Below are 17,998 nucleotides of genomic sequence, written 5' to 3'. Positions count from 1 at the left end.
TTTTAAAAAATAAAGTGCTTACCCCAGCTGTCACACTACTGTTTGGCAAATTTCTTTTTGCAAGATGAGCCAAGAGCAAACCATACTGCAGACCAAAGGCCAGCAGATTTCTCTGCCATTTCAGGCCTTGACAGAGCTTAGCATCAGCGCTTGAGCTAAGGACAGAGAGACTAAAGAGGAAACAGAGCTGGGGGAACCAGAGAATAACCTCCACGAATGCTCTACTGTGGGCACTTGGTGAGCAACGCTGATGCCTTAGGCCACGTCCTGACTGGAGCCTTCCTGACATGGCAGATCTCAGAGCAGGTCCACATCCCTCTTTTACTGACTGCACGTCCACCTCAGCCTACAAAGCTTAGTTCCAGATTATCTGAAATCTATAGTCATTTATGGTTTCCAGTTAAATATAATTAAGTGATAAGTCAAGCACAGATAGCCAAGGAGATAAAAGCATTTCTTATATACACTCACCAACCCCTCCTCCCCCAAGAGGGGGGAAGGGGAAACCACAGCGCTCAGTTCTGAGGAATGGCAACAACCACCAGTAACCATCAGTCTTCTTGGGCAGTGACAATGGCTGGGTGGTTTGGATCACATATCCCTTCTGCAGAGACAACCATTGCCAAAAGCAGGTCCGCATCACAGTGTCTCCACACGCAGGGGCCAGGAGTAACAGTGAACAACCAACGCTCAGCTTCCCACGGTCCTGCCCAGGCTCTGAAGGCCAGGCCCAGCACGGTTCTAGGACACGCCTGACTGCGGCGCTTTGCCTTCTGACCTTCTTACTCAGAGGCACCAGAGGTTGGCCAGACAGCCTAGGAAATGAGGGTATCACTCCCTGAAGGAGATTTCACTGCCTTCCCTGTCTACCTTGGGCCACCCTTGTTCCAGTCACTGCCTGAACAGTCGCTTCCATAGGCTTTTTCACAAGGAGCCTTGGGATGGATGGATGAGGCGCCCCAATCACTGCCACACTGATGGCCACTAGTGTTCTGCAAGTGTCAAGTCTGGGTGGTGGTTATGGACTCCAGATCTGTTCCCACTGACCACTCAGGCACCAGCTTCATTACGGTCTGAGAAACTGCCTTGTCTGTCACTGCTGAGCAGGAATGAAGAGGGTCATAGAACTGGGACCTCGGGATAAGAAAAGGCAGGTCTGTCTGATCCCTCTTACTGACATTCATAATGCCCCAGTGTGGGGGCTCCACCAAGATGGTAAGCCATCTTTTTATTTCGTTACCAAGTGAACCCTCTCTATTGGGAGGGGATGATGTGCCCCTGTGTACATAAGACTAATGTAGCTATAAAACGGACAACTAACCTTAAATAGTACACTATGCTTTCCACCTCTAACAAAATTACAAATTAAAGAAACTTGGAGAGTGAAAGTTGTAATTCTAGTGAATCATATCTAGGCTTCAAACTCTCCGGACCCAATGTTTGTATATATGTTGGCACCAACATGCAATTCTTACTGTTACCTCTGAGGTCTCCCGAACCCAAGCACCCCACAGCATCTTTGGGTCCCGAGTTGTGCAGCATAAGGAACATTCCTGAGAACGAAGGAGGCATAACTAGCATTATTCCTAATATATCTCAATACACAAGAATTCCTGGTGTCTGTGTCAGGGTGTCATAGGAGTATGTGCACATCTCTTCCTGTATTCCATATCACTGGGACGTCCAACTGTTAGGTGACAAAAGCATCCTTACCCACTTCTAAGAGTGCTGGCACTTGGCTGCTCTTACTCTTAATATGTTCTATCACCCGCTCCCCCACCGCCCCCCCTGCCGGCCAACATCAATTTTACAACATTCTTAGAAGGCAAAAGAATATTGCTGTTATCTGCAATACCAGTCCTCAAAACACCTACGCTAGAAACAGGAACTGGGATAGTGAAAACCATATGCAATCAGCTAATTGAATAAATAAGGCCCCTACACTGGGGAAAACTTTAAACTGCCATGGTAGAGTATCTACTACTGCTGCAGAGCCTCCTTGATGGCACCAAAATAGTATTAGCTCTTCTCTAAGCCGACCTGGCTCTGTAACAATCCCAAGTCCCCAAAGATGCCAATACGCCATGAAAATTCTTCCTCTCCGCACAGCTCTCCAGTAACTCCCCAGACTCTATTTTACCAGTACCTCCAGAGTGCCCGCCACACTGACTCCTGCTCTATAAGGGAGCAGGGAAAGGACCTGTTCCTACAAACCTTAACATGCTCTGCCCATAAATAAAGACAACTTGAAGCCTCCCACACTCCTTGCTTACATCTCTCACTTAAAATTCAAGTGAAACCCTGACCATGCTAATTTACCCTAAATTATCGATAGAAACTTAGGTTAGAGACTTAAATCCAACCCTAATTTTTCTCCTGAGCCAAAAAGACATGCCTAAATTGAATGAGAAACGATGCTCAAGTTCAAATATGTACCTGGACAAAAGAGCGCTTTTCTCCTAAAAGGCAGGGCTTGGGTGTGAGGGGCTCAGCAAGAAAGTTCAAATTCTTACCATAGTCAAATACAAGACAAACCAGTTCCTGGGTGTTTCTGGAGCAGGCCCTGCCAAACTCAGGCTGCAGTTCACTGAGTCCTCTCCTCTAGCACCCTTCTGTGTTTTCACTTATCTTAAGGTAAGTTTGGATTGAATGTCCTTTGAAGTATGATCCCTGCAAAATTCAGGGTGGCTGAAATTCACTGGGTTCTCATGGGGTCTTGAAACCACATGGTTTGAGTCACAGGAATGTGCTGGCCCAGCTCCAAACCAAAGGAGCTGAACTTGTTTTATGGGACTAACTATCCAAAGGAGCCCATGACAGTAGCATTGCCACTCTGCTGGAGGGCACCAGCCACACTTATTTCTAATGGAAATCCTTTTTATGAAGGAAAGCGTACTTTTGTTTTTTCAACTATGACCAGAAGGAAGGTCAAAAGCACAATGCCAGGGTCTAGTCTACCTCTACTTCCCAAGTGCGTTCACTCTACACATGCACACACGGGCACACACACACCGGGACTGGGGCAGGTGTTCTGAGGTTCACTGACCAGTCTGAGAACTGGCTTCCTGAGGTCCTTGGACCTCCCCCACCGCTCTGCCTCCCACAAACATCTACTGCTTTCTCAGGAGGGGCCTACAAAGCACACACAGGAAAAAGAGGGACTGTCCTATGGGAAGCCCCTAGGACAGCAATACACGAATGACAGCGCAACAATGCCGGCCCCGGCTTAGCTTGTTAAGAACAGTCAATAAAACAGTAGAAAAGCCCAAGTCTTCCCCACAAAGGAATCTTTTGCAAGTAAAAACAGGTGGCAAGAGGGAAGAGGGGACACCCAGTCTCTCATGTTCTCTGCCTCAGAAAACTGTCAGCTGATCACAGTTGGGGAATTTATAAATCCAAACGCCCTAGTCCCACATGCAGAATGTTTTTCCTACTAGCGGTTTCCAACAGCTCACGGAGGCAACCGAGGGCCACGCATCTGCCGTGCCTCCCCAGGGACGCTGGAGCGGAAGTAACAGGAGTAATGGGGTAGCCCTGCACTGCCTTTCTGCTAATCCTCCGCTCCACAGCTATCAAGTGCTCCTCTGTCCCCAGAGTCCCACCATCATCTGGGCAGACTTACAGGATGTGACAGCAGCATTTTTTACACTTGGTCTACACTCAACTTTATTTCTCTTAGCTATTCCCTTTAAAAAGCTTCAAAAGAATATGATGAATTATAGATCAAAATGTACACAAGACTAACCTGTTAATGCACCCAGCCATGTCTATTCCCATCTATTTCTAGATCGCCTGCAGACCCAGCAGAAAGGGGCAGAGACAAGAACTTGAGTGCAACCCTAACTCAAATTTCTAGTGGATATGTTTTTAGACAAAAACTGGTAAAAGACTCTCCTTTTTATTACAGTCTTCAAACACAACTGGGCTACCACAATTTCCTACAAAGACTATGCCCCTCCCTCATATCACCAGATGACCCACTCCCAGTACTTCAATGTGAGGCAGATGGAGGAATTTCTCTTCCATGTAGGTGGCAAAGGACATCAAAGCTTAATTAACACAAGAAAATGCAAGTGAATGAGGTAAAGTTACAGAACTTGCAAGGGTGACATTTTAGTAAGACATTTTATTTCATTAACTCTCAGTTTCCTCATTTCTGAAATGAGTTTAGACAAAATAACTAAAATCAACTGTAAGGTCCGTTCACAAAGTACTGATGAGCACAGGCTTAGCTGGAACCTGTGCTCATCAGTACTTTGTGAACGGACCTTACAGTTGATTTCAGTTATTTTGTTCCATCAGAGGTTTTAAAAACATCTAATCTTAAAACCTGTGATGGAGGCCTCAATGTCTGCCTCCCTGCAAAATAAGACGATGTGTCTGAGATGTCCAAAATGCATCTCTAGATCTAGCCGACAAAACAGATGGTGACAGGTGATAGCCCCAAGATGACAACACAGGTTGTGCCTGACCTTGTTTCCTCTCACAAGGACAACTAACAATTCATGGAGGAGACACCACTGGGAGAATTCCAGGACACAGGGCGAGGCTGACGCTCCACCCCCGCGCTGGGGAAAGCAAGGCGGACCGCAGGAGAACGGCACGGAAGCAGCTCCACGTCGACCGCGCTGCCGCTCCTCAGGCCACAGCAGCCCCACACCGAGGCGCCCCCAGGCCAACAGTTCCCCCAAGGGAAACAGTGTCCAAGATGAACACCCACCCGCCTCTGCGTTGAGTGACTTCTTAGGAACCCACGCCACGGGACTGAGGAAATTAACCACTCAATCCAAGGGGCAAGAAGGGGATAGGCCTTGCAACAACGAGCTCTGAGTTCTTGGCAGACCGAGTTCCCACGTGCAGCACCCTAACGACATTTTGGTCAATGACCACATATAAATGTGGTTCCGTAAGATTATAACGGGGCTGAAAAATCCCTATTGCCTAGTGACGTCACAGCCATCATAATGTAGCACAAGGCATCACTCACCTTGATTGTGGCACTGCCAGCGCTGTAAATGTACAGAGCACCCAATTACAGTAGCAAGCTACGCCATCTAGGTTTGTGTAAGTGCACTGTCAGGTCTGCACAACAAAACCTCTTAACACATTTCTCAGGAAGTATCCCTGGCATGAAGCAGCTTGTGACTGTAACAATCCCAACCAGTATCTTTGCTCATCTGCAGAACCAAGGAGATGTCACAGTCCGACCAGGAAAATCAGCAGGGTGCGGGTGTGCCTGATTTGGGTCCTCAAACTAAGAGATTTACTTGCCAGCTATGGAGCCTGGTCTTCCCTTGCCCAGGCAGGAGGGCTGAGTCATAGCCCCACCCACCGCTGAGTGAGGCTCCCAGCCCTGCCTGACCAGAGACTGGCAAGAAGACTTAGAAGCTGCATAGCCCCGCAATGCTCGAGCAGACTGGAGGGCTGATCACCTGCAAAGCCACTGCCATACGCACAGGGTTCCCTGGCTCTGCCCAGGCAGGGGAGTTAAGTCACAGACTCACTCACTGCTGAGTGCAGCTCCCAGCCCCTCCCAACCAGAAGGCCTGATCAGGGTGACCTGGGAGCCTTCTTGGAGCTGGCCCTCCCATCACACCCTGGCACGGGAGCTGAGTAATAGCCCCAACCGCTGCTGAGGGAAGCTCCCAGCCTCACGTGGCCAAAACACCTGGCCAGGACACTGAAGAGCTGCAGAGCCCACAATGCTCAAAAGCTGTTCAGCCTGCAGCAACAATCTAGTGTCCCCGATGGGCTAGAGAACTTAGGCGTGGTCGGCTTGAGTCAAGACCACAAAGAGCCTCATCAGCTTTGGAGCTGGTTTTCCCACTGCATCAGGCAGGTAAACTAACGTCGAAGCATCGTACATTTAAGGTATTTTATGTAAGCCTAATGGTTACCATAAGGAAAAAACCTATATTTATTACACAGAAGAATGTAAAGTCAAAGCACACTGTACCAAAAGATATCAAAACACAAAAAAGACCACGGGATATGAAACAGGAACAATGGATCTACAAAACAGCCAGAAAACCACAAAAGCAACTGCTAAATTCCTTACCTATCACTAATTACTTTAAATGTAAATGGATTAAATCACCCAATCAAAATACAAAGAATGGTTAAAATGGATAATCAAACAAGATCCAAATGCCTGCAAGAAACTCACTTATGCCTTAACAACACATATGGGCTGTAAATGAAAGAGTGGAAACAAATACTTTAAACAAATGGTATTCAAAGAAAGCAGATGCAGCTGTACTTCCATCAATCAGACAACATAAACCAAAAATGGTAAAAAGAAACAAAGGTCATTAAATAATGATAAAGCAGTCAATCCATCAAGGAGATACCACCAATTGTAAACATTATACACTCAACATCAGAGCACCCAAATATATAAAGAAAAAAAACCTAACAGAGATAAAAGGAGAAATCAACAGCAATAGAAAAATAGTTGGGAACTTTAATAGTTCCTCTTTCAACAATGGCTAGATCTTCCAGACAGAATATCAATAAGGAAACAGTGGATTTCAACAACACTATAGAGCAAATTGACCTAACAGACATATACAGATTTGCTGTCTGGTAAGAGCAAACCAGGCATTCTCATCAAGCACACATGGAACATCTTCTAGGATAAACCATATGTTAGGCCACAAAACAAGTCTTAGCAAATTCAAAGACTGAAATTATACCAAGTATCTCCTCTAACCACAATGGTTATGAAACCAGAAATTAGTAATAGGAGAAAAACTGAAAAATTCACAAATACATAGGAATTCAACAACACTTTCCTAAATAACCAATGGATCAAAGAAGAAATTAAAGAAAAACAAAAAAGTAAATTGAGGCGAACAAAAACGGTAACAAAATATACCAAAACTTACGGGCTGCAACAAAAGCTGTTTTCAGAGGAAAGTTCATAGCAATAAACATTTACATGGAGAAACAAGATCTCATATAAACAACCTAAAAAGAACAAACTGATCCCAAAGTTAGCACAAGGAAAAAAAGAATAAAGATTAGAGAGTTAATGAAACAAAGAATAGGAAAACAATAATAAAGATTAACAACAGAGTTAGTTCTTTGAAAAGATAAAACTGACAAACCTTTAGCAAGACTTAGCAAGAGAAAAAAGGGAACCCAAATCAACAAAATTATAAATGAAAAAGGAGACATACAATTGTTATCACAAATATAAAAAGAATCATAAAAGGCTACTACACTACAGTTATGCGCTAACAAACTGGATAATCTAGAAGAAATTAAGAAATTCTTAGAAACATACCCTACCAAGTCTGAAACCAGGAACAAACAGAAAATCTGAACAGACTAATTACTAGTAAGGAGATTGAATCAATAATCAAAAACTTCTCAATAAAGAAAAGCTCTAGACCAGATGGCTTCACAGGTGAATTTTACCAAACATTTAAAAAATTAATGTCAATCCTTTTCAAACTCTTATCAAAATAAAAAGAAAAAGGAAATCAAAGGGAACACACCCAAACTCATTTTACAAGACCAGCATTACCCTAATACCAAAGACAAGAAAGAACACTAACCAGAAAAGAAAACTACCCACCACTATCCCTCATGAATATACAACAGATTAAAAAATTCTCAATAAAATACTAGGAAACTAAATTCAGCAGCACATTAAAAAGACTGTTCACCATGATCAAGTAGAATTTATATCTGGGATGCAAGAATGGTTCAATGTATGCAAATCAAGCAATGTGATACATCCCATTAACAGAATAAGAGGAAAACAGGATTATTTCAAAAGACACAGAAAAAGCATTTAACCTTCGTTCATGACAAAAACTCTTAATAAGTGGGTATGTACCTCAATATAATAAAGACCATACATGATGAGCCTACAGCTAACACCATATTCAATGGTGAAAGGATAAAACCTTTTTCTCTAAGACCAAAAACAAGACAAGGGTGCCTAATCGCACCACTTTTACTCGACATAGAACAGAAATTCCTAGTCAAAGCAATCAGGCAAAAAAAAAAAAAAAAAAAAAGAGGCAACAGGAACGGAAGAACTAAATTTGATGACCTGATTTTAAATATAGGAATTCCTAAAGAATCTACCAAAAACTGTTTGATCTAATAAACAAATTCAGTGAGGTTGCAACATACAAAAAGTAATACAAAATCAGCAGCATTCCTATACACTAACAAGTTATCTGAAAAAGAATAAAGAAAACAATCCCATTTACAACAGTATGAAAAATATAAAATACTTAGAAATAAATTTAACCAAGAAGGTTAAAGATCTCCACACTGAAAATTATACATTAAAGAAACTGAAAACAAATAAATGCAAAGGTATCCTGTGTTCACGGACTAAAAGACTAACGTTATTAAAATGTCAATACCAGACAAAGCCATTTATAGATTTAATGCAATCCCTATCAAAACTCCACTGGCATTTTTTACAGAAACAGAAAAGCCACCCTAAAATTTATATGAAACTACAAAAGACCCCAAATAGCCAAAGCAATCCTGAGAAAGAAGAATAACGCAGAAGGCCTCACACTTCCTGACTTCAAGTTATACTATAAAGCCATAGTAATGTAAGACCAGAAACTATAAAACTCCTAGAACAATACATCGCAAAAAAAGCTTCTTGACACGGGTCTTGACGACATTTTAGATATGACACCTAAAGCACAAGCAACAAAATAAAAATGAGACAAGTGGAACTACATCAAACTAAAAAGTTTCTGCCTAGCAAAAAAAATTAACAAAATGAAAAGACAACCTATACAAATGGGAAAAAGTACCTGCAAACCATGTATCTGATAAGGGGTTACTATCCAAAATATTGGGTTAGCCAAGAAGTTCTTTTGGTTTTTTCCATAAGATGACTCTAGTAATGCTTAGTTGTCTTTAACTGAATTCAAAACAATTTTGTTAGACTGTATTGTGATAGCTGTCATAATAAAGTGCATTTTTTAAAAAACTCATCAAAACTGGTGAATTTCTGTGTAGTCATTTTAACATTGAAGATGGAAGAAAATATGCAACATTTTCCACATATGATGCTTTAGTATTTAAAGAAAAGGTAAAAACACAACCGAAACACAAAGAAAAGATTTGTGCAGTGTATGGAGAAGGTGCTGTGACTGACCAAATGTGCCAAAAGTGGTTTGCCAAATTTTGTGCTGGAGATTTCTTGCTGGGTAGACCAGCTGAAGTTGAGAACGATCAAATCGAGATGTTAATTGAGAACAATCAACTTTCCACCACAAGGGAGATAGCCAACTTACTGAAAATATCCAAATCAATAAAGTTATTGGTGGAAATGAAGTGTCTTTTACTTTACAGGAAAAAAAATATGGACTTTTTGGCCAACCAATATAAAAATAACTCATACAATAGCAAAAAATAAAAACAATAAAACAAAAACACTGCTGTATCGGCAAAGGACCTGAACAGATTATTTCTCCAAAGCATGGCCAACAAGTATATGAAAAGATGCTCAACATCACTAATCATTAGGGAAATGCAAATCAAAACTACCATGGGATATGCCCTCATGCCTATTAGAATAGTTAGTATCAAAAAGACAAGAGATATGCTAAGAGAAAATGCTAGCAAAGACAGGAAGAAGATGGAACTTGTATATACTGTAGGTGGAACTGTAAACTGGTACAGACCCTATGGGAAAATAATGATAAGTTTCCTCGAAAAATTAAAAGTACAACCACCTTCTGATCCAGCAATTCCACTTCTGGGAATATTTCTGAAGGAAATAAAAACACTATGTAAAATAGATATCTGCATCCCTATGTTCATAGCAGCATTATTTACAAGTCAAGACATGGAAACACCTAAGTGCCCACTGACAGATGAATAGGTAAAGATGATGTTGTGCATATACACAATAGAATATTATCCAGCCATAGAACATAAGGAAATCCTGCTTTTGCAACAATGTAGATGGACCTTGAAGGCAGTATGCTAAGTGAAATAAGTCAGTCAGAGAAAGACAAATACTGTATGATTTCACTTACATGTGAAATTAAAAAAAAAATCCAAACTCATCAAAAAAAAGATCAGATGTGTAGTTACCGGAGATGGGAGATGGGGAAGAAGAAACTGGATGAAGACAAAAGGTAAAAATTTCCAGTTATAAGATGACTATGTACAAGGGATATAATGTACATGATGACTATAGTTAACCCTATATGGCATGTATGAAAGTTGGTAAGAGAATAAATCCTAAGATTTCTCATCACAAACAATTTTTTAGTATCTATGAGATGATGGATGTTAACTAAATTTATTACAATAACACTTCCATGATATACGTTAACTCAAATCATTAAGCTGTACACCTAACTTATACAGTGCTGTTATCTACTGAAACAATAAATTTATCTCGACAAAATTGGGGGAAAAAACAAAAGGATGTTTTGTACAGACGATGAAAAATAGGCATACCTGGAGATAAGCTAACTCCAGATTTTTACGGAAAAACTAATTTCATGCTGTAAGACATGTAAGCTCCTCCTCACTAGCAACTCTGCTACAAAGCTAGACCAGTGAGCTTCCCACACTGTGAGGAGCCTCAGCTCTTCATTTCTCATGCCACATTTTGCAGCTTGGATATAATAAAGCAGTAAACAGTTTGACACTGTAAATGCAGGCGAGAAGTAAACAGAAGGGATTAACAAAAAAAACTAAAGCTGCCAAAAGGACTCCTTGTTGGGTTTAATCTCCAAAATATATAAACAACTTACATGACTCAACACCAGAAGGATAAACAATCCAATTAAAAAATAGGAAAAGGACCTGAACAGACACTTCTCCAAGAGGACATGAAAATGGCCCACAGACATACAAAAAAAATGCTCAATATCACTAGACATCAGAGAGATGCAAACTGAAACCAGAGTGGGATATTACCTCACACCTGCCAGAATGGCTACCATCAATAAATCAACAAACAAGTGCTGGTGAGGCTGTGGAGAAAAGGGAACCATAGTACACTGTTGGTGGGAATGCACACTGGTGCAGCCACTGTGGAAAGCAGTATGGAGTTGTTTCCTCAAAAAATTAGAAATGGAACTGCCTTTTGACACAGCAATTTCACCTCTGAAAATATATCTTAAGAATTCCAAAGCTATAATTCAAAAGACTACATGCACCCCTATGTCCTAGCAGCGTTATTTATAATAGCCAAGATCTGTAAACTGCCTAAGTGCCCATCAGTAGATGAGTGCCTAAAAAAGCTGTGGTACATTTATATAACAGAATACTACGCAGCAGTAAAAAGGAAGTAATTCTTACTTTTTGCCACAGCATGGCTGGAATTAGAGACTATTATGCTAAGTGAAACAAGACAGGCAGTGAAAGGCATATACCATATGATCTCACTTCTAATGAATAATATAAACTAATGAGTAAAACAGAACCAGAGGCACAGAAACATGGAACAGACTGACAGCTCTAACTGTGGAGGGCGGAGAGAGGACTAGCTGAACGAAGGTGAAAGGATCAGTCAAAGAACCTATATGCATGACCCATGGGCAATGGTGTGGGGACTGACTGTAGGACTGGGGGGGCTGTTTGGAGGGGGACATACGGGGAAACACTGGGACAACTATAATAGCATAAACAATAAAATATTTTTAAAAAATAGAATAAAATAAAAAGGATGCCTTGTCACCTGCACAAAGTACTTACTGCTTTAGGTTACAATAACACCTTTTTTGAGAACACCGAACCTTGTTTTTATAATCCCCTACAATTTCAATTTATCAGGACTGTAACCATCAATCCAAGGAACCACTGCAGACCACAACACAAGTGCAGATAAGGTAAATGGGCAGTTTGCCACAGAAGGCTGGAACGACCACAGAGACTTCCTATAAGGCATCATGACCCTTAAGAATCCATGTTTTTGATAATGGCTCTCATGAGCTTGGCCAGTGATGAGGTGATAAGGACACTCTCCACTGGAAGAACCTCGAGGTCAAGCCCCTTGAAGGTTGGGATGTAAAGCTGATATTCAGGTTGTCGAGATGACTCTATCCATCTCCGATGGCATGAGACAATGACTTGCAAAATCCAGGAGGCTAAATACTGATTTATCCTTTCAAAGGAAAACATAAAAAAAAAAAAAAAAAAATCACACAGTGTACCTTCATTGCTTCACTTGCTAACAAAAGGCACACTTTGTGTTCCAACTAAGAAACCCATGTGCTCAGTAACACAGCACAGATCAGGGCTTCTAACAACATCCCAAACACATACTCAATGGGAGTTAAAGACTGGAGCTGCCAACTGCCATTGCCAAGAACGCAAAGAAACAAGCTGAATTCACCAACATCTTAGAGCTCCTTCTGCAATGATTTTATTATAAATACGTTATTTTGAAATAAACAAATATTGCATTCAAGACTATCTGCAAACTTGTTCTAAAGGAACAAAAGGAAAATGGAACCAGGAACCGCTTAAAAGTAGAGATAAATAGCAAAGACACCTGCACGTCATGCTAAGTGCCTTTCCCCCAAGAAGTAACAGAAATTAACAGGGTACATCACATTTTTCAGCAGCCTATTCAATGAAAGTAAGCTTTGAGTTTGGTAATTTGCACTTTTTCTGTAACCTGAACTGCTCCTCTCCTCAGTCCTAGGAAGTAGAATGCGAAGACAGTCTTCAGATCTCAGTATCAACAAGAAAGACCGTGACTTCATATTTTTAACTCTTTGCTCACCCACAAAACTGTTCACTATTTGCCAGGAGCAATGTCAGAGTAGTCCTTCAGCACTCCAGCCATGTGTTCATTATGAGTCTTAAACCGTCGCTTTTTCTGTGAAGCAGGCTTTTTCCTTCTCTGAATAGGGGCCTACAGGAAAATGTAACAACAGAAACATCAGCTCCTCAGAGGGGTAATACAGTAGGGATTTACTAAGGGTGCCTAGAAACCAAAGCAAGAGTATTTGACCTGTTTTTCTGCTTTGCAACCCAACCTGATACACACCTATCCATAGCACACTCCCAACCGCAAACGGGAACCAGTGCCTTCTGTTACGATCTTGTGTGTATCTCTACCTGGAATAAACAGACTGGCACAAAAATTTCCCACGACTATTCTAGGCACTAAGTAGATAAAAAAAGAGGCAGTAAAGCCTGCCTCTCTCTCCCTCTCCCCCCACCACCTTTCTCTCTCAAGTTACACAGCCTGATGGTGGACAAGGAAAAGGGGGAGAGAGGAACAGCAGCTAGAGTCCAGAGTACTGGTAAACTATTCCTCCTTTGGGCTTTCCTCTGGGCTTTGTCCTTGGACAATCAACTGGTTAGCTGGTACAGACAATTTCACATGTCTTCATTTCACTACGAACCCCTACTCTGAGCAGGATCTGGTGCTACAAAGACAATATTCTCTGGTTCCAAAGGGATCTAAAAGTCAGCAATGGCAATTCAATGTGATCAGGACTAAGAAAAAGCCAGGCACCAATACTACGGGGCTCACTGGAGCAAGGGCATGGAGAAGGTGCACAACTAAAGTCTTAAAGACCAGGATCAGCACTGGGAGGCCAACAGAGGAGCAACAGAAAAAGTTCAGTGCAGATGGAGCTTAAGAGCAGACAGTGCTAGGATGGGGGTGGTCAGATGGGGAAAACGCACACATGCCTGGGGAGGAGCACGTAAGGGCAGAGAGCTGCTGGCCCTCCATAAACTGCAGGTGATCTGGTTTGCCACGGACCGGACCGATGAATTAGGACACAGAAAAAACTGCAAGGGAGAACTGACTACCTGTTCTTCAGAGAGAATGGAAAGCACGTAAACAGACCAAAGAACAGAAGGTTACACTTTTTTCTAGTGATTACATACCACTTTCTTTGGTCCGGATTCCTGCATGGAAGAAATACCCTGTCGCTTCAGATATTCTTCAATTTTCTCTTCATCCATTGAATCCACAGTGACACTTCTCCACAGTTTCTGAAACTCTGTGCCAACAAGATGATAGTTATTTTACAATAGATGTTTACAAACTACTGCATCTCAGTGATGGAAATCCAGGTTTCAGCATAATCTCCTCTGGTCTGCACTAGCACATCTGAGATTTCATTATAAAAACAAAGGGAGACAACATTCAAATCCTGGACACTGAGTCACAGGATGGCCCAACACTGGGATCTACATGCTTACAGACAAGACCAGTAATACTCTATTTTTAGAGTCTGGTAAATGAAGAGCCATGTGCTTAAGGCTTCCCTGCTTTCCTGGGGAGGAAAGGCAGTTGACACTCTCCTTTTATTCCAAAAATCAGTTCTCTCCATTGAAACAGTTCAAATTCCTGCTCATCTCCCTTGAGCTCAGTAAACTATTTCCTCTCCTATTGGTAAAAAAATACACACAGGGAAAATGGGAACCAGTTTTATACTGAAATGAGGAGCTATAACAGGTTACAGTTGACCCCTAAACAACATGGGTTTGAAATGCACAGGTCCACTTAGACACAAATTCTTTTCACTAGAAAAAATTTTGGAGATTTCCAACATTTGAAAAACCTTGCCAACAAACCTTGTAATTTTAATGTTTTTTTTCCTCCAGTTTATTTTATTGCAAGAATTCAGTATATAACACATATAACATACCAAATACATGTTAATTTACTGCATAGGTTATCAATAAGACTTCCACTCAATACTAGGGTATTAGGAGCTATGTTTTTGAGGAGTCAAAAGTCACACTCAGCTTTTCGACTGTGTGTGAAGAGTTTCTAGTTTCCATGTTGCAGGAGCTTTGAGTTCCCATGTTGTTCCATCTTCAAGTAAATTACACCAGCTCACATGTAAAGATGTTTTCATATACTCCCTCCTGGCCTTTGAGCTACTGTTGTCATAGGTTTTACTATTACATATGTGCTAAACACAAAACATTTCTAATATTTTTGTTTTAATCAGTTATCTTTCAGCACATTTAAAAAATTAACATTTTTAAATTATAAAAACATGAATTTCATATTTACCTTCATTTATTCCATTTAGAGCACTCACTTATTTGTATAGATCCAAGTTACTGTCTAGTATCACACATCCTTTCTGCCTGAAGGACATGCTTAGTGTTTTCAGTAACGCAGGTCTGATGACAATGAATTCTCTCTGTTTCTGTGATGTCGAGAGTGTGTTAACTTGAAAGTCGTTCTCCTTCATTTCTGGAAGACTTTTTGCTGGCTACAGAATTCTCAGTTGAAAAGTGTTCCCTCCCCTCTTGGCCCTTAAAAGATGTCTTCCGGTGTGCACTTGTTCAAGAGAAATCTGCTGTAATTCTTTCTTTCTCATAATGAGCTTTTCACTCTACCTTCAATTTACCTTCTCTTCATCTTCATTTCACAGCAGTTCGAATATGATAAGCTCTTCTGTCATTTGTATGGGGGGATTATCTTGTCTCAAAAAATTCTTGGCCATTACAGCATTTTTTTTCTGTCTCATTCTCTTCTCCTGTGATTTTAATAACACATTCAGACCCCTTTATATTATCTCAAAGTTAATGGATGCTCTGTCGTATTTTTTCATGTTTTTTTCCTTGGTTATGCCAAGTTTACTGATAAGCTTATTGAAGACATTCTTTGTCTGTTATTGTGCCTTTTCCTTTGTAGACTTCTCATTTGATTCTGTTATGTTTATCTCTGCTGAAATAGCCTACCTGATCATGCATGTTGTATGCTTCTACTAGAGTTATTTTAAATCAGAGTTTTTTTTATATTCCATGTCTGATAGTTTCAGTATATGTGTCCTAAGAACTTAATTCCTTTGCCTCAAAAGTCCATTGCTTTTCCCTGTTTCTTTTTATGGCCCCCCCTCCTTTTTTTTGAAAGCAGGTTATCCTCTGTAGGACAGCAGAGACTGAGGTAAATAGTTTTCATGCCTGCACAGGGCCATGCTTTTCCTTCTGTTAGGTCTTTTACGTGCAGAGATGGAGTCATTCTATTGTTAGGATGAGCTTGGTATGGAATCGATTGCAGCCATGGTTACCCACAGTGCACCACAGGCTTCAAATTCCTCCAGCCATACCTGTGTTTAGTGTAGAAGTTCATCTGCCAGAGGGTTTGTATCTGCTCAATCTGTGGTTTTCGGTCTTCCCTTTATGCGGCACCAAGGGAGATCCCTCAGCCTCCATGCTCCTGCACCTCTCGGCACTCCACTGTAACTGCCGAGTCACATCTGTTAGCCTGGCAGGGGTGGGAGCCCTCTGATATTCTCATTAAGCCTGGTCTTAGGCAAGCACGGTGTTCCTTGGGGTCTGGGGAGTGGCCTTCTCTGTGCTCCTGCTGTGCCCCTTCTGCTAAAGGTCTGGACCCAGCACACAGTCCTGCCTCTTTCCTGGAGGTAGAAGGGGGCAGGACTGACTTTCTGTTCCCTTTCCAACGCAGTTTGAGGGCTTTGTCTCACAGGAGAAAGGTAAGGAGAAGGATTTAGACAGAACTTCATGTCTTTCCTGAAGCTTCTACATATTGTTCCCCTCCTCCAGACCTGACCAATGAGGGCAACAACCCCATCCTAGTTCTGTCTGTTTTGTAAGCATCAAATAAAGTTTGTAGAGATGGGTGCAGATTCCCACGTGTCTGCAGACCCCAAGGCTTCTTTTCTCTCTTGCTACTCCACACTGTGCCTTTAGCAGTTCATTTAAAAATTCAACTGAATTCTTGTGAGCACTGTTCATTTTGTCTGCCCCAGGTAAATGAGAACTTCCATTCCATCTTTTCTTAAAGGGGTCTGCCTTTCCTTACTTAGATTTCAGGTCAGATAGTGACTCTGCAACCTCAGCTCTCTGCTGGATTCAAGAAAACTTGGCATTTGCAGCTGTCTAGGCTTTACCCACTGTTGTAGTAAGGGTGAGAACAGTGCTTTCTTCATTCTAGGTGAAAGCTAGAACTCCCAACTACCTACTTTTTAGCCACACTTTGAAAGTAATGTGACTAGCTCTGCTTGCTGTAGATATATATGAAAGAAAATAGCTTCAGGTCAAACTTTCAAATCAGCAACAAAAACATTTTTCTAACTCCAAAAAGCACACAAAATTGTTTTAAAATGTATACCAAAACAAGAATTTTATACATCAAATTTACCATAGCTAGTGAAGGAAATATATCACATATAAAACAAAAGTTCTGGAATTTTAACCGTGACTTGTTAAGTTCTAGCGACATGTAAAAATTGTATTCATTAACTCAGAAGTAGTGTTATACAATGTAATTGTATATCAATTAAACTATAAAAGCGCATATGATAAAAACACCTTTTACAGAATGGTAAATTTTATTCAATACTCTTTTTACCAAGCTTCTATGTTACCAGTGCTGCAAAATTTCAGTTCCCTGAAAACTGAAACTACTTTGATTTTTCTACTTGGTGTATACAGAGCTTATATACTTGAGGTCTCTTAGGATACAATCGCAAAGGCAACAAGACCTACCAGAATAGTGACAGTGATGGTCTGTAAAGCTAATCTGTATATTAACATACCACCAAATATACACAAGATCGGCAGAGGCAATGCCTGCTTGAGTGTGCTTGGTAGGGTAATAATACGGGTGTAGTAATTTACAGTTTTAATTTGAACATTTCACCTAAAATGTCAAGTGATGTGCTTGAATATGATATTGTTATGTTACAGAATTTCATGCTTATGATTTTGTAGTAAAAGATCTTGTTATTAAAAAGGGGGTTATTTATGTCGGACCCTGTATATATAACACTATAAATTTGTATGGCACAAGAGACATGCAAATATATTTAAAACAAAATTCAACTGCCATTTGCTAGAAGAAATGTCACTGGGGCTATTTTCAAAGCAAAATCCCTGAACTCTTTGATGTATTTGGGTTTTTTTATTCAATAAAACATTTCTACTTTAATCCCTGCCTTTTCTTAGCTCAATGCTGTTGCAATGTTTAAATATTACATCCACTCGGTAAATGTATTACAGCTGCATAAACACTTACGATGAACACTGAAAGGCAGGCCTA

General features: G+C 40.9%; 1 protein-coding gene across 1 annotated transcript in view; it reads right to left on the bottom strand.

Moving 5' to 3' along the window:
• Window positions 1-12,348: 12,348 nt before the first annotated feature.
• GTF2E2 (general transcription factor IIE subunit 2) overlaps window positions 12,349-17,998 on the bottom strand; it is a 48,626-nt gene continuing 42,976 nt past the window's right edge. Inside the window, exons 7-8 of the mRNA XM_054566070.1 lie at window positions 13,858-13,973; window positions 12,349-12,868 (exon numbers count right to left, since the gene is read on the bottom strand). Of these exons, the coding sequence (XP_054422045.1) occupies window positions 12,752-12,868; window positions 13,858-13,973 (233 nt within the window). The 3' untranslated portion in view covers window positions 12,349-12,751. The remainder of the gene's footprint in view (window positions 12,869-13,857; window positions 13,974-17,998) is intronic.

This window comes from Pteronotus mesoamericanus, unplaced genomic scaffold, assembly GCF_021234165.1.
Source record: "Pteronotus mesoamericanus isolate MK-2021 breed Mesoamerican mustached bat unplaced genomic scaffold, CSHL_Meso_final contig_169, whole genome shotgun sequence".
Taxonomy (NCBI): domain Eukaryota; kingdom Metazoa; phylum Chordata; class Mammalia; order Chiroptera; family Mormoopidae; genus Pteronotus; species Pteronotus mesoamericanus.
Note: the sequence above shows the minus strand (reverse complement) of the source record. Positions and strands in the feature narration are given on the sequence as shown.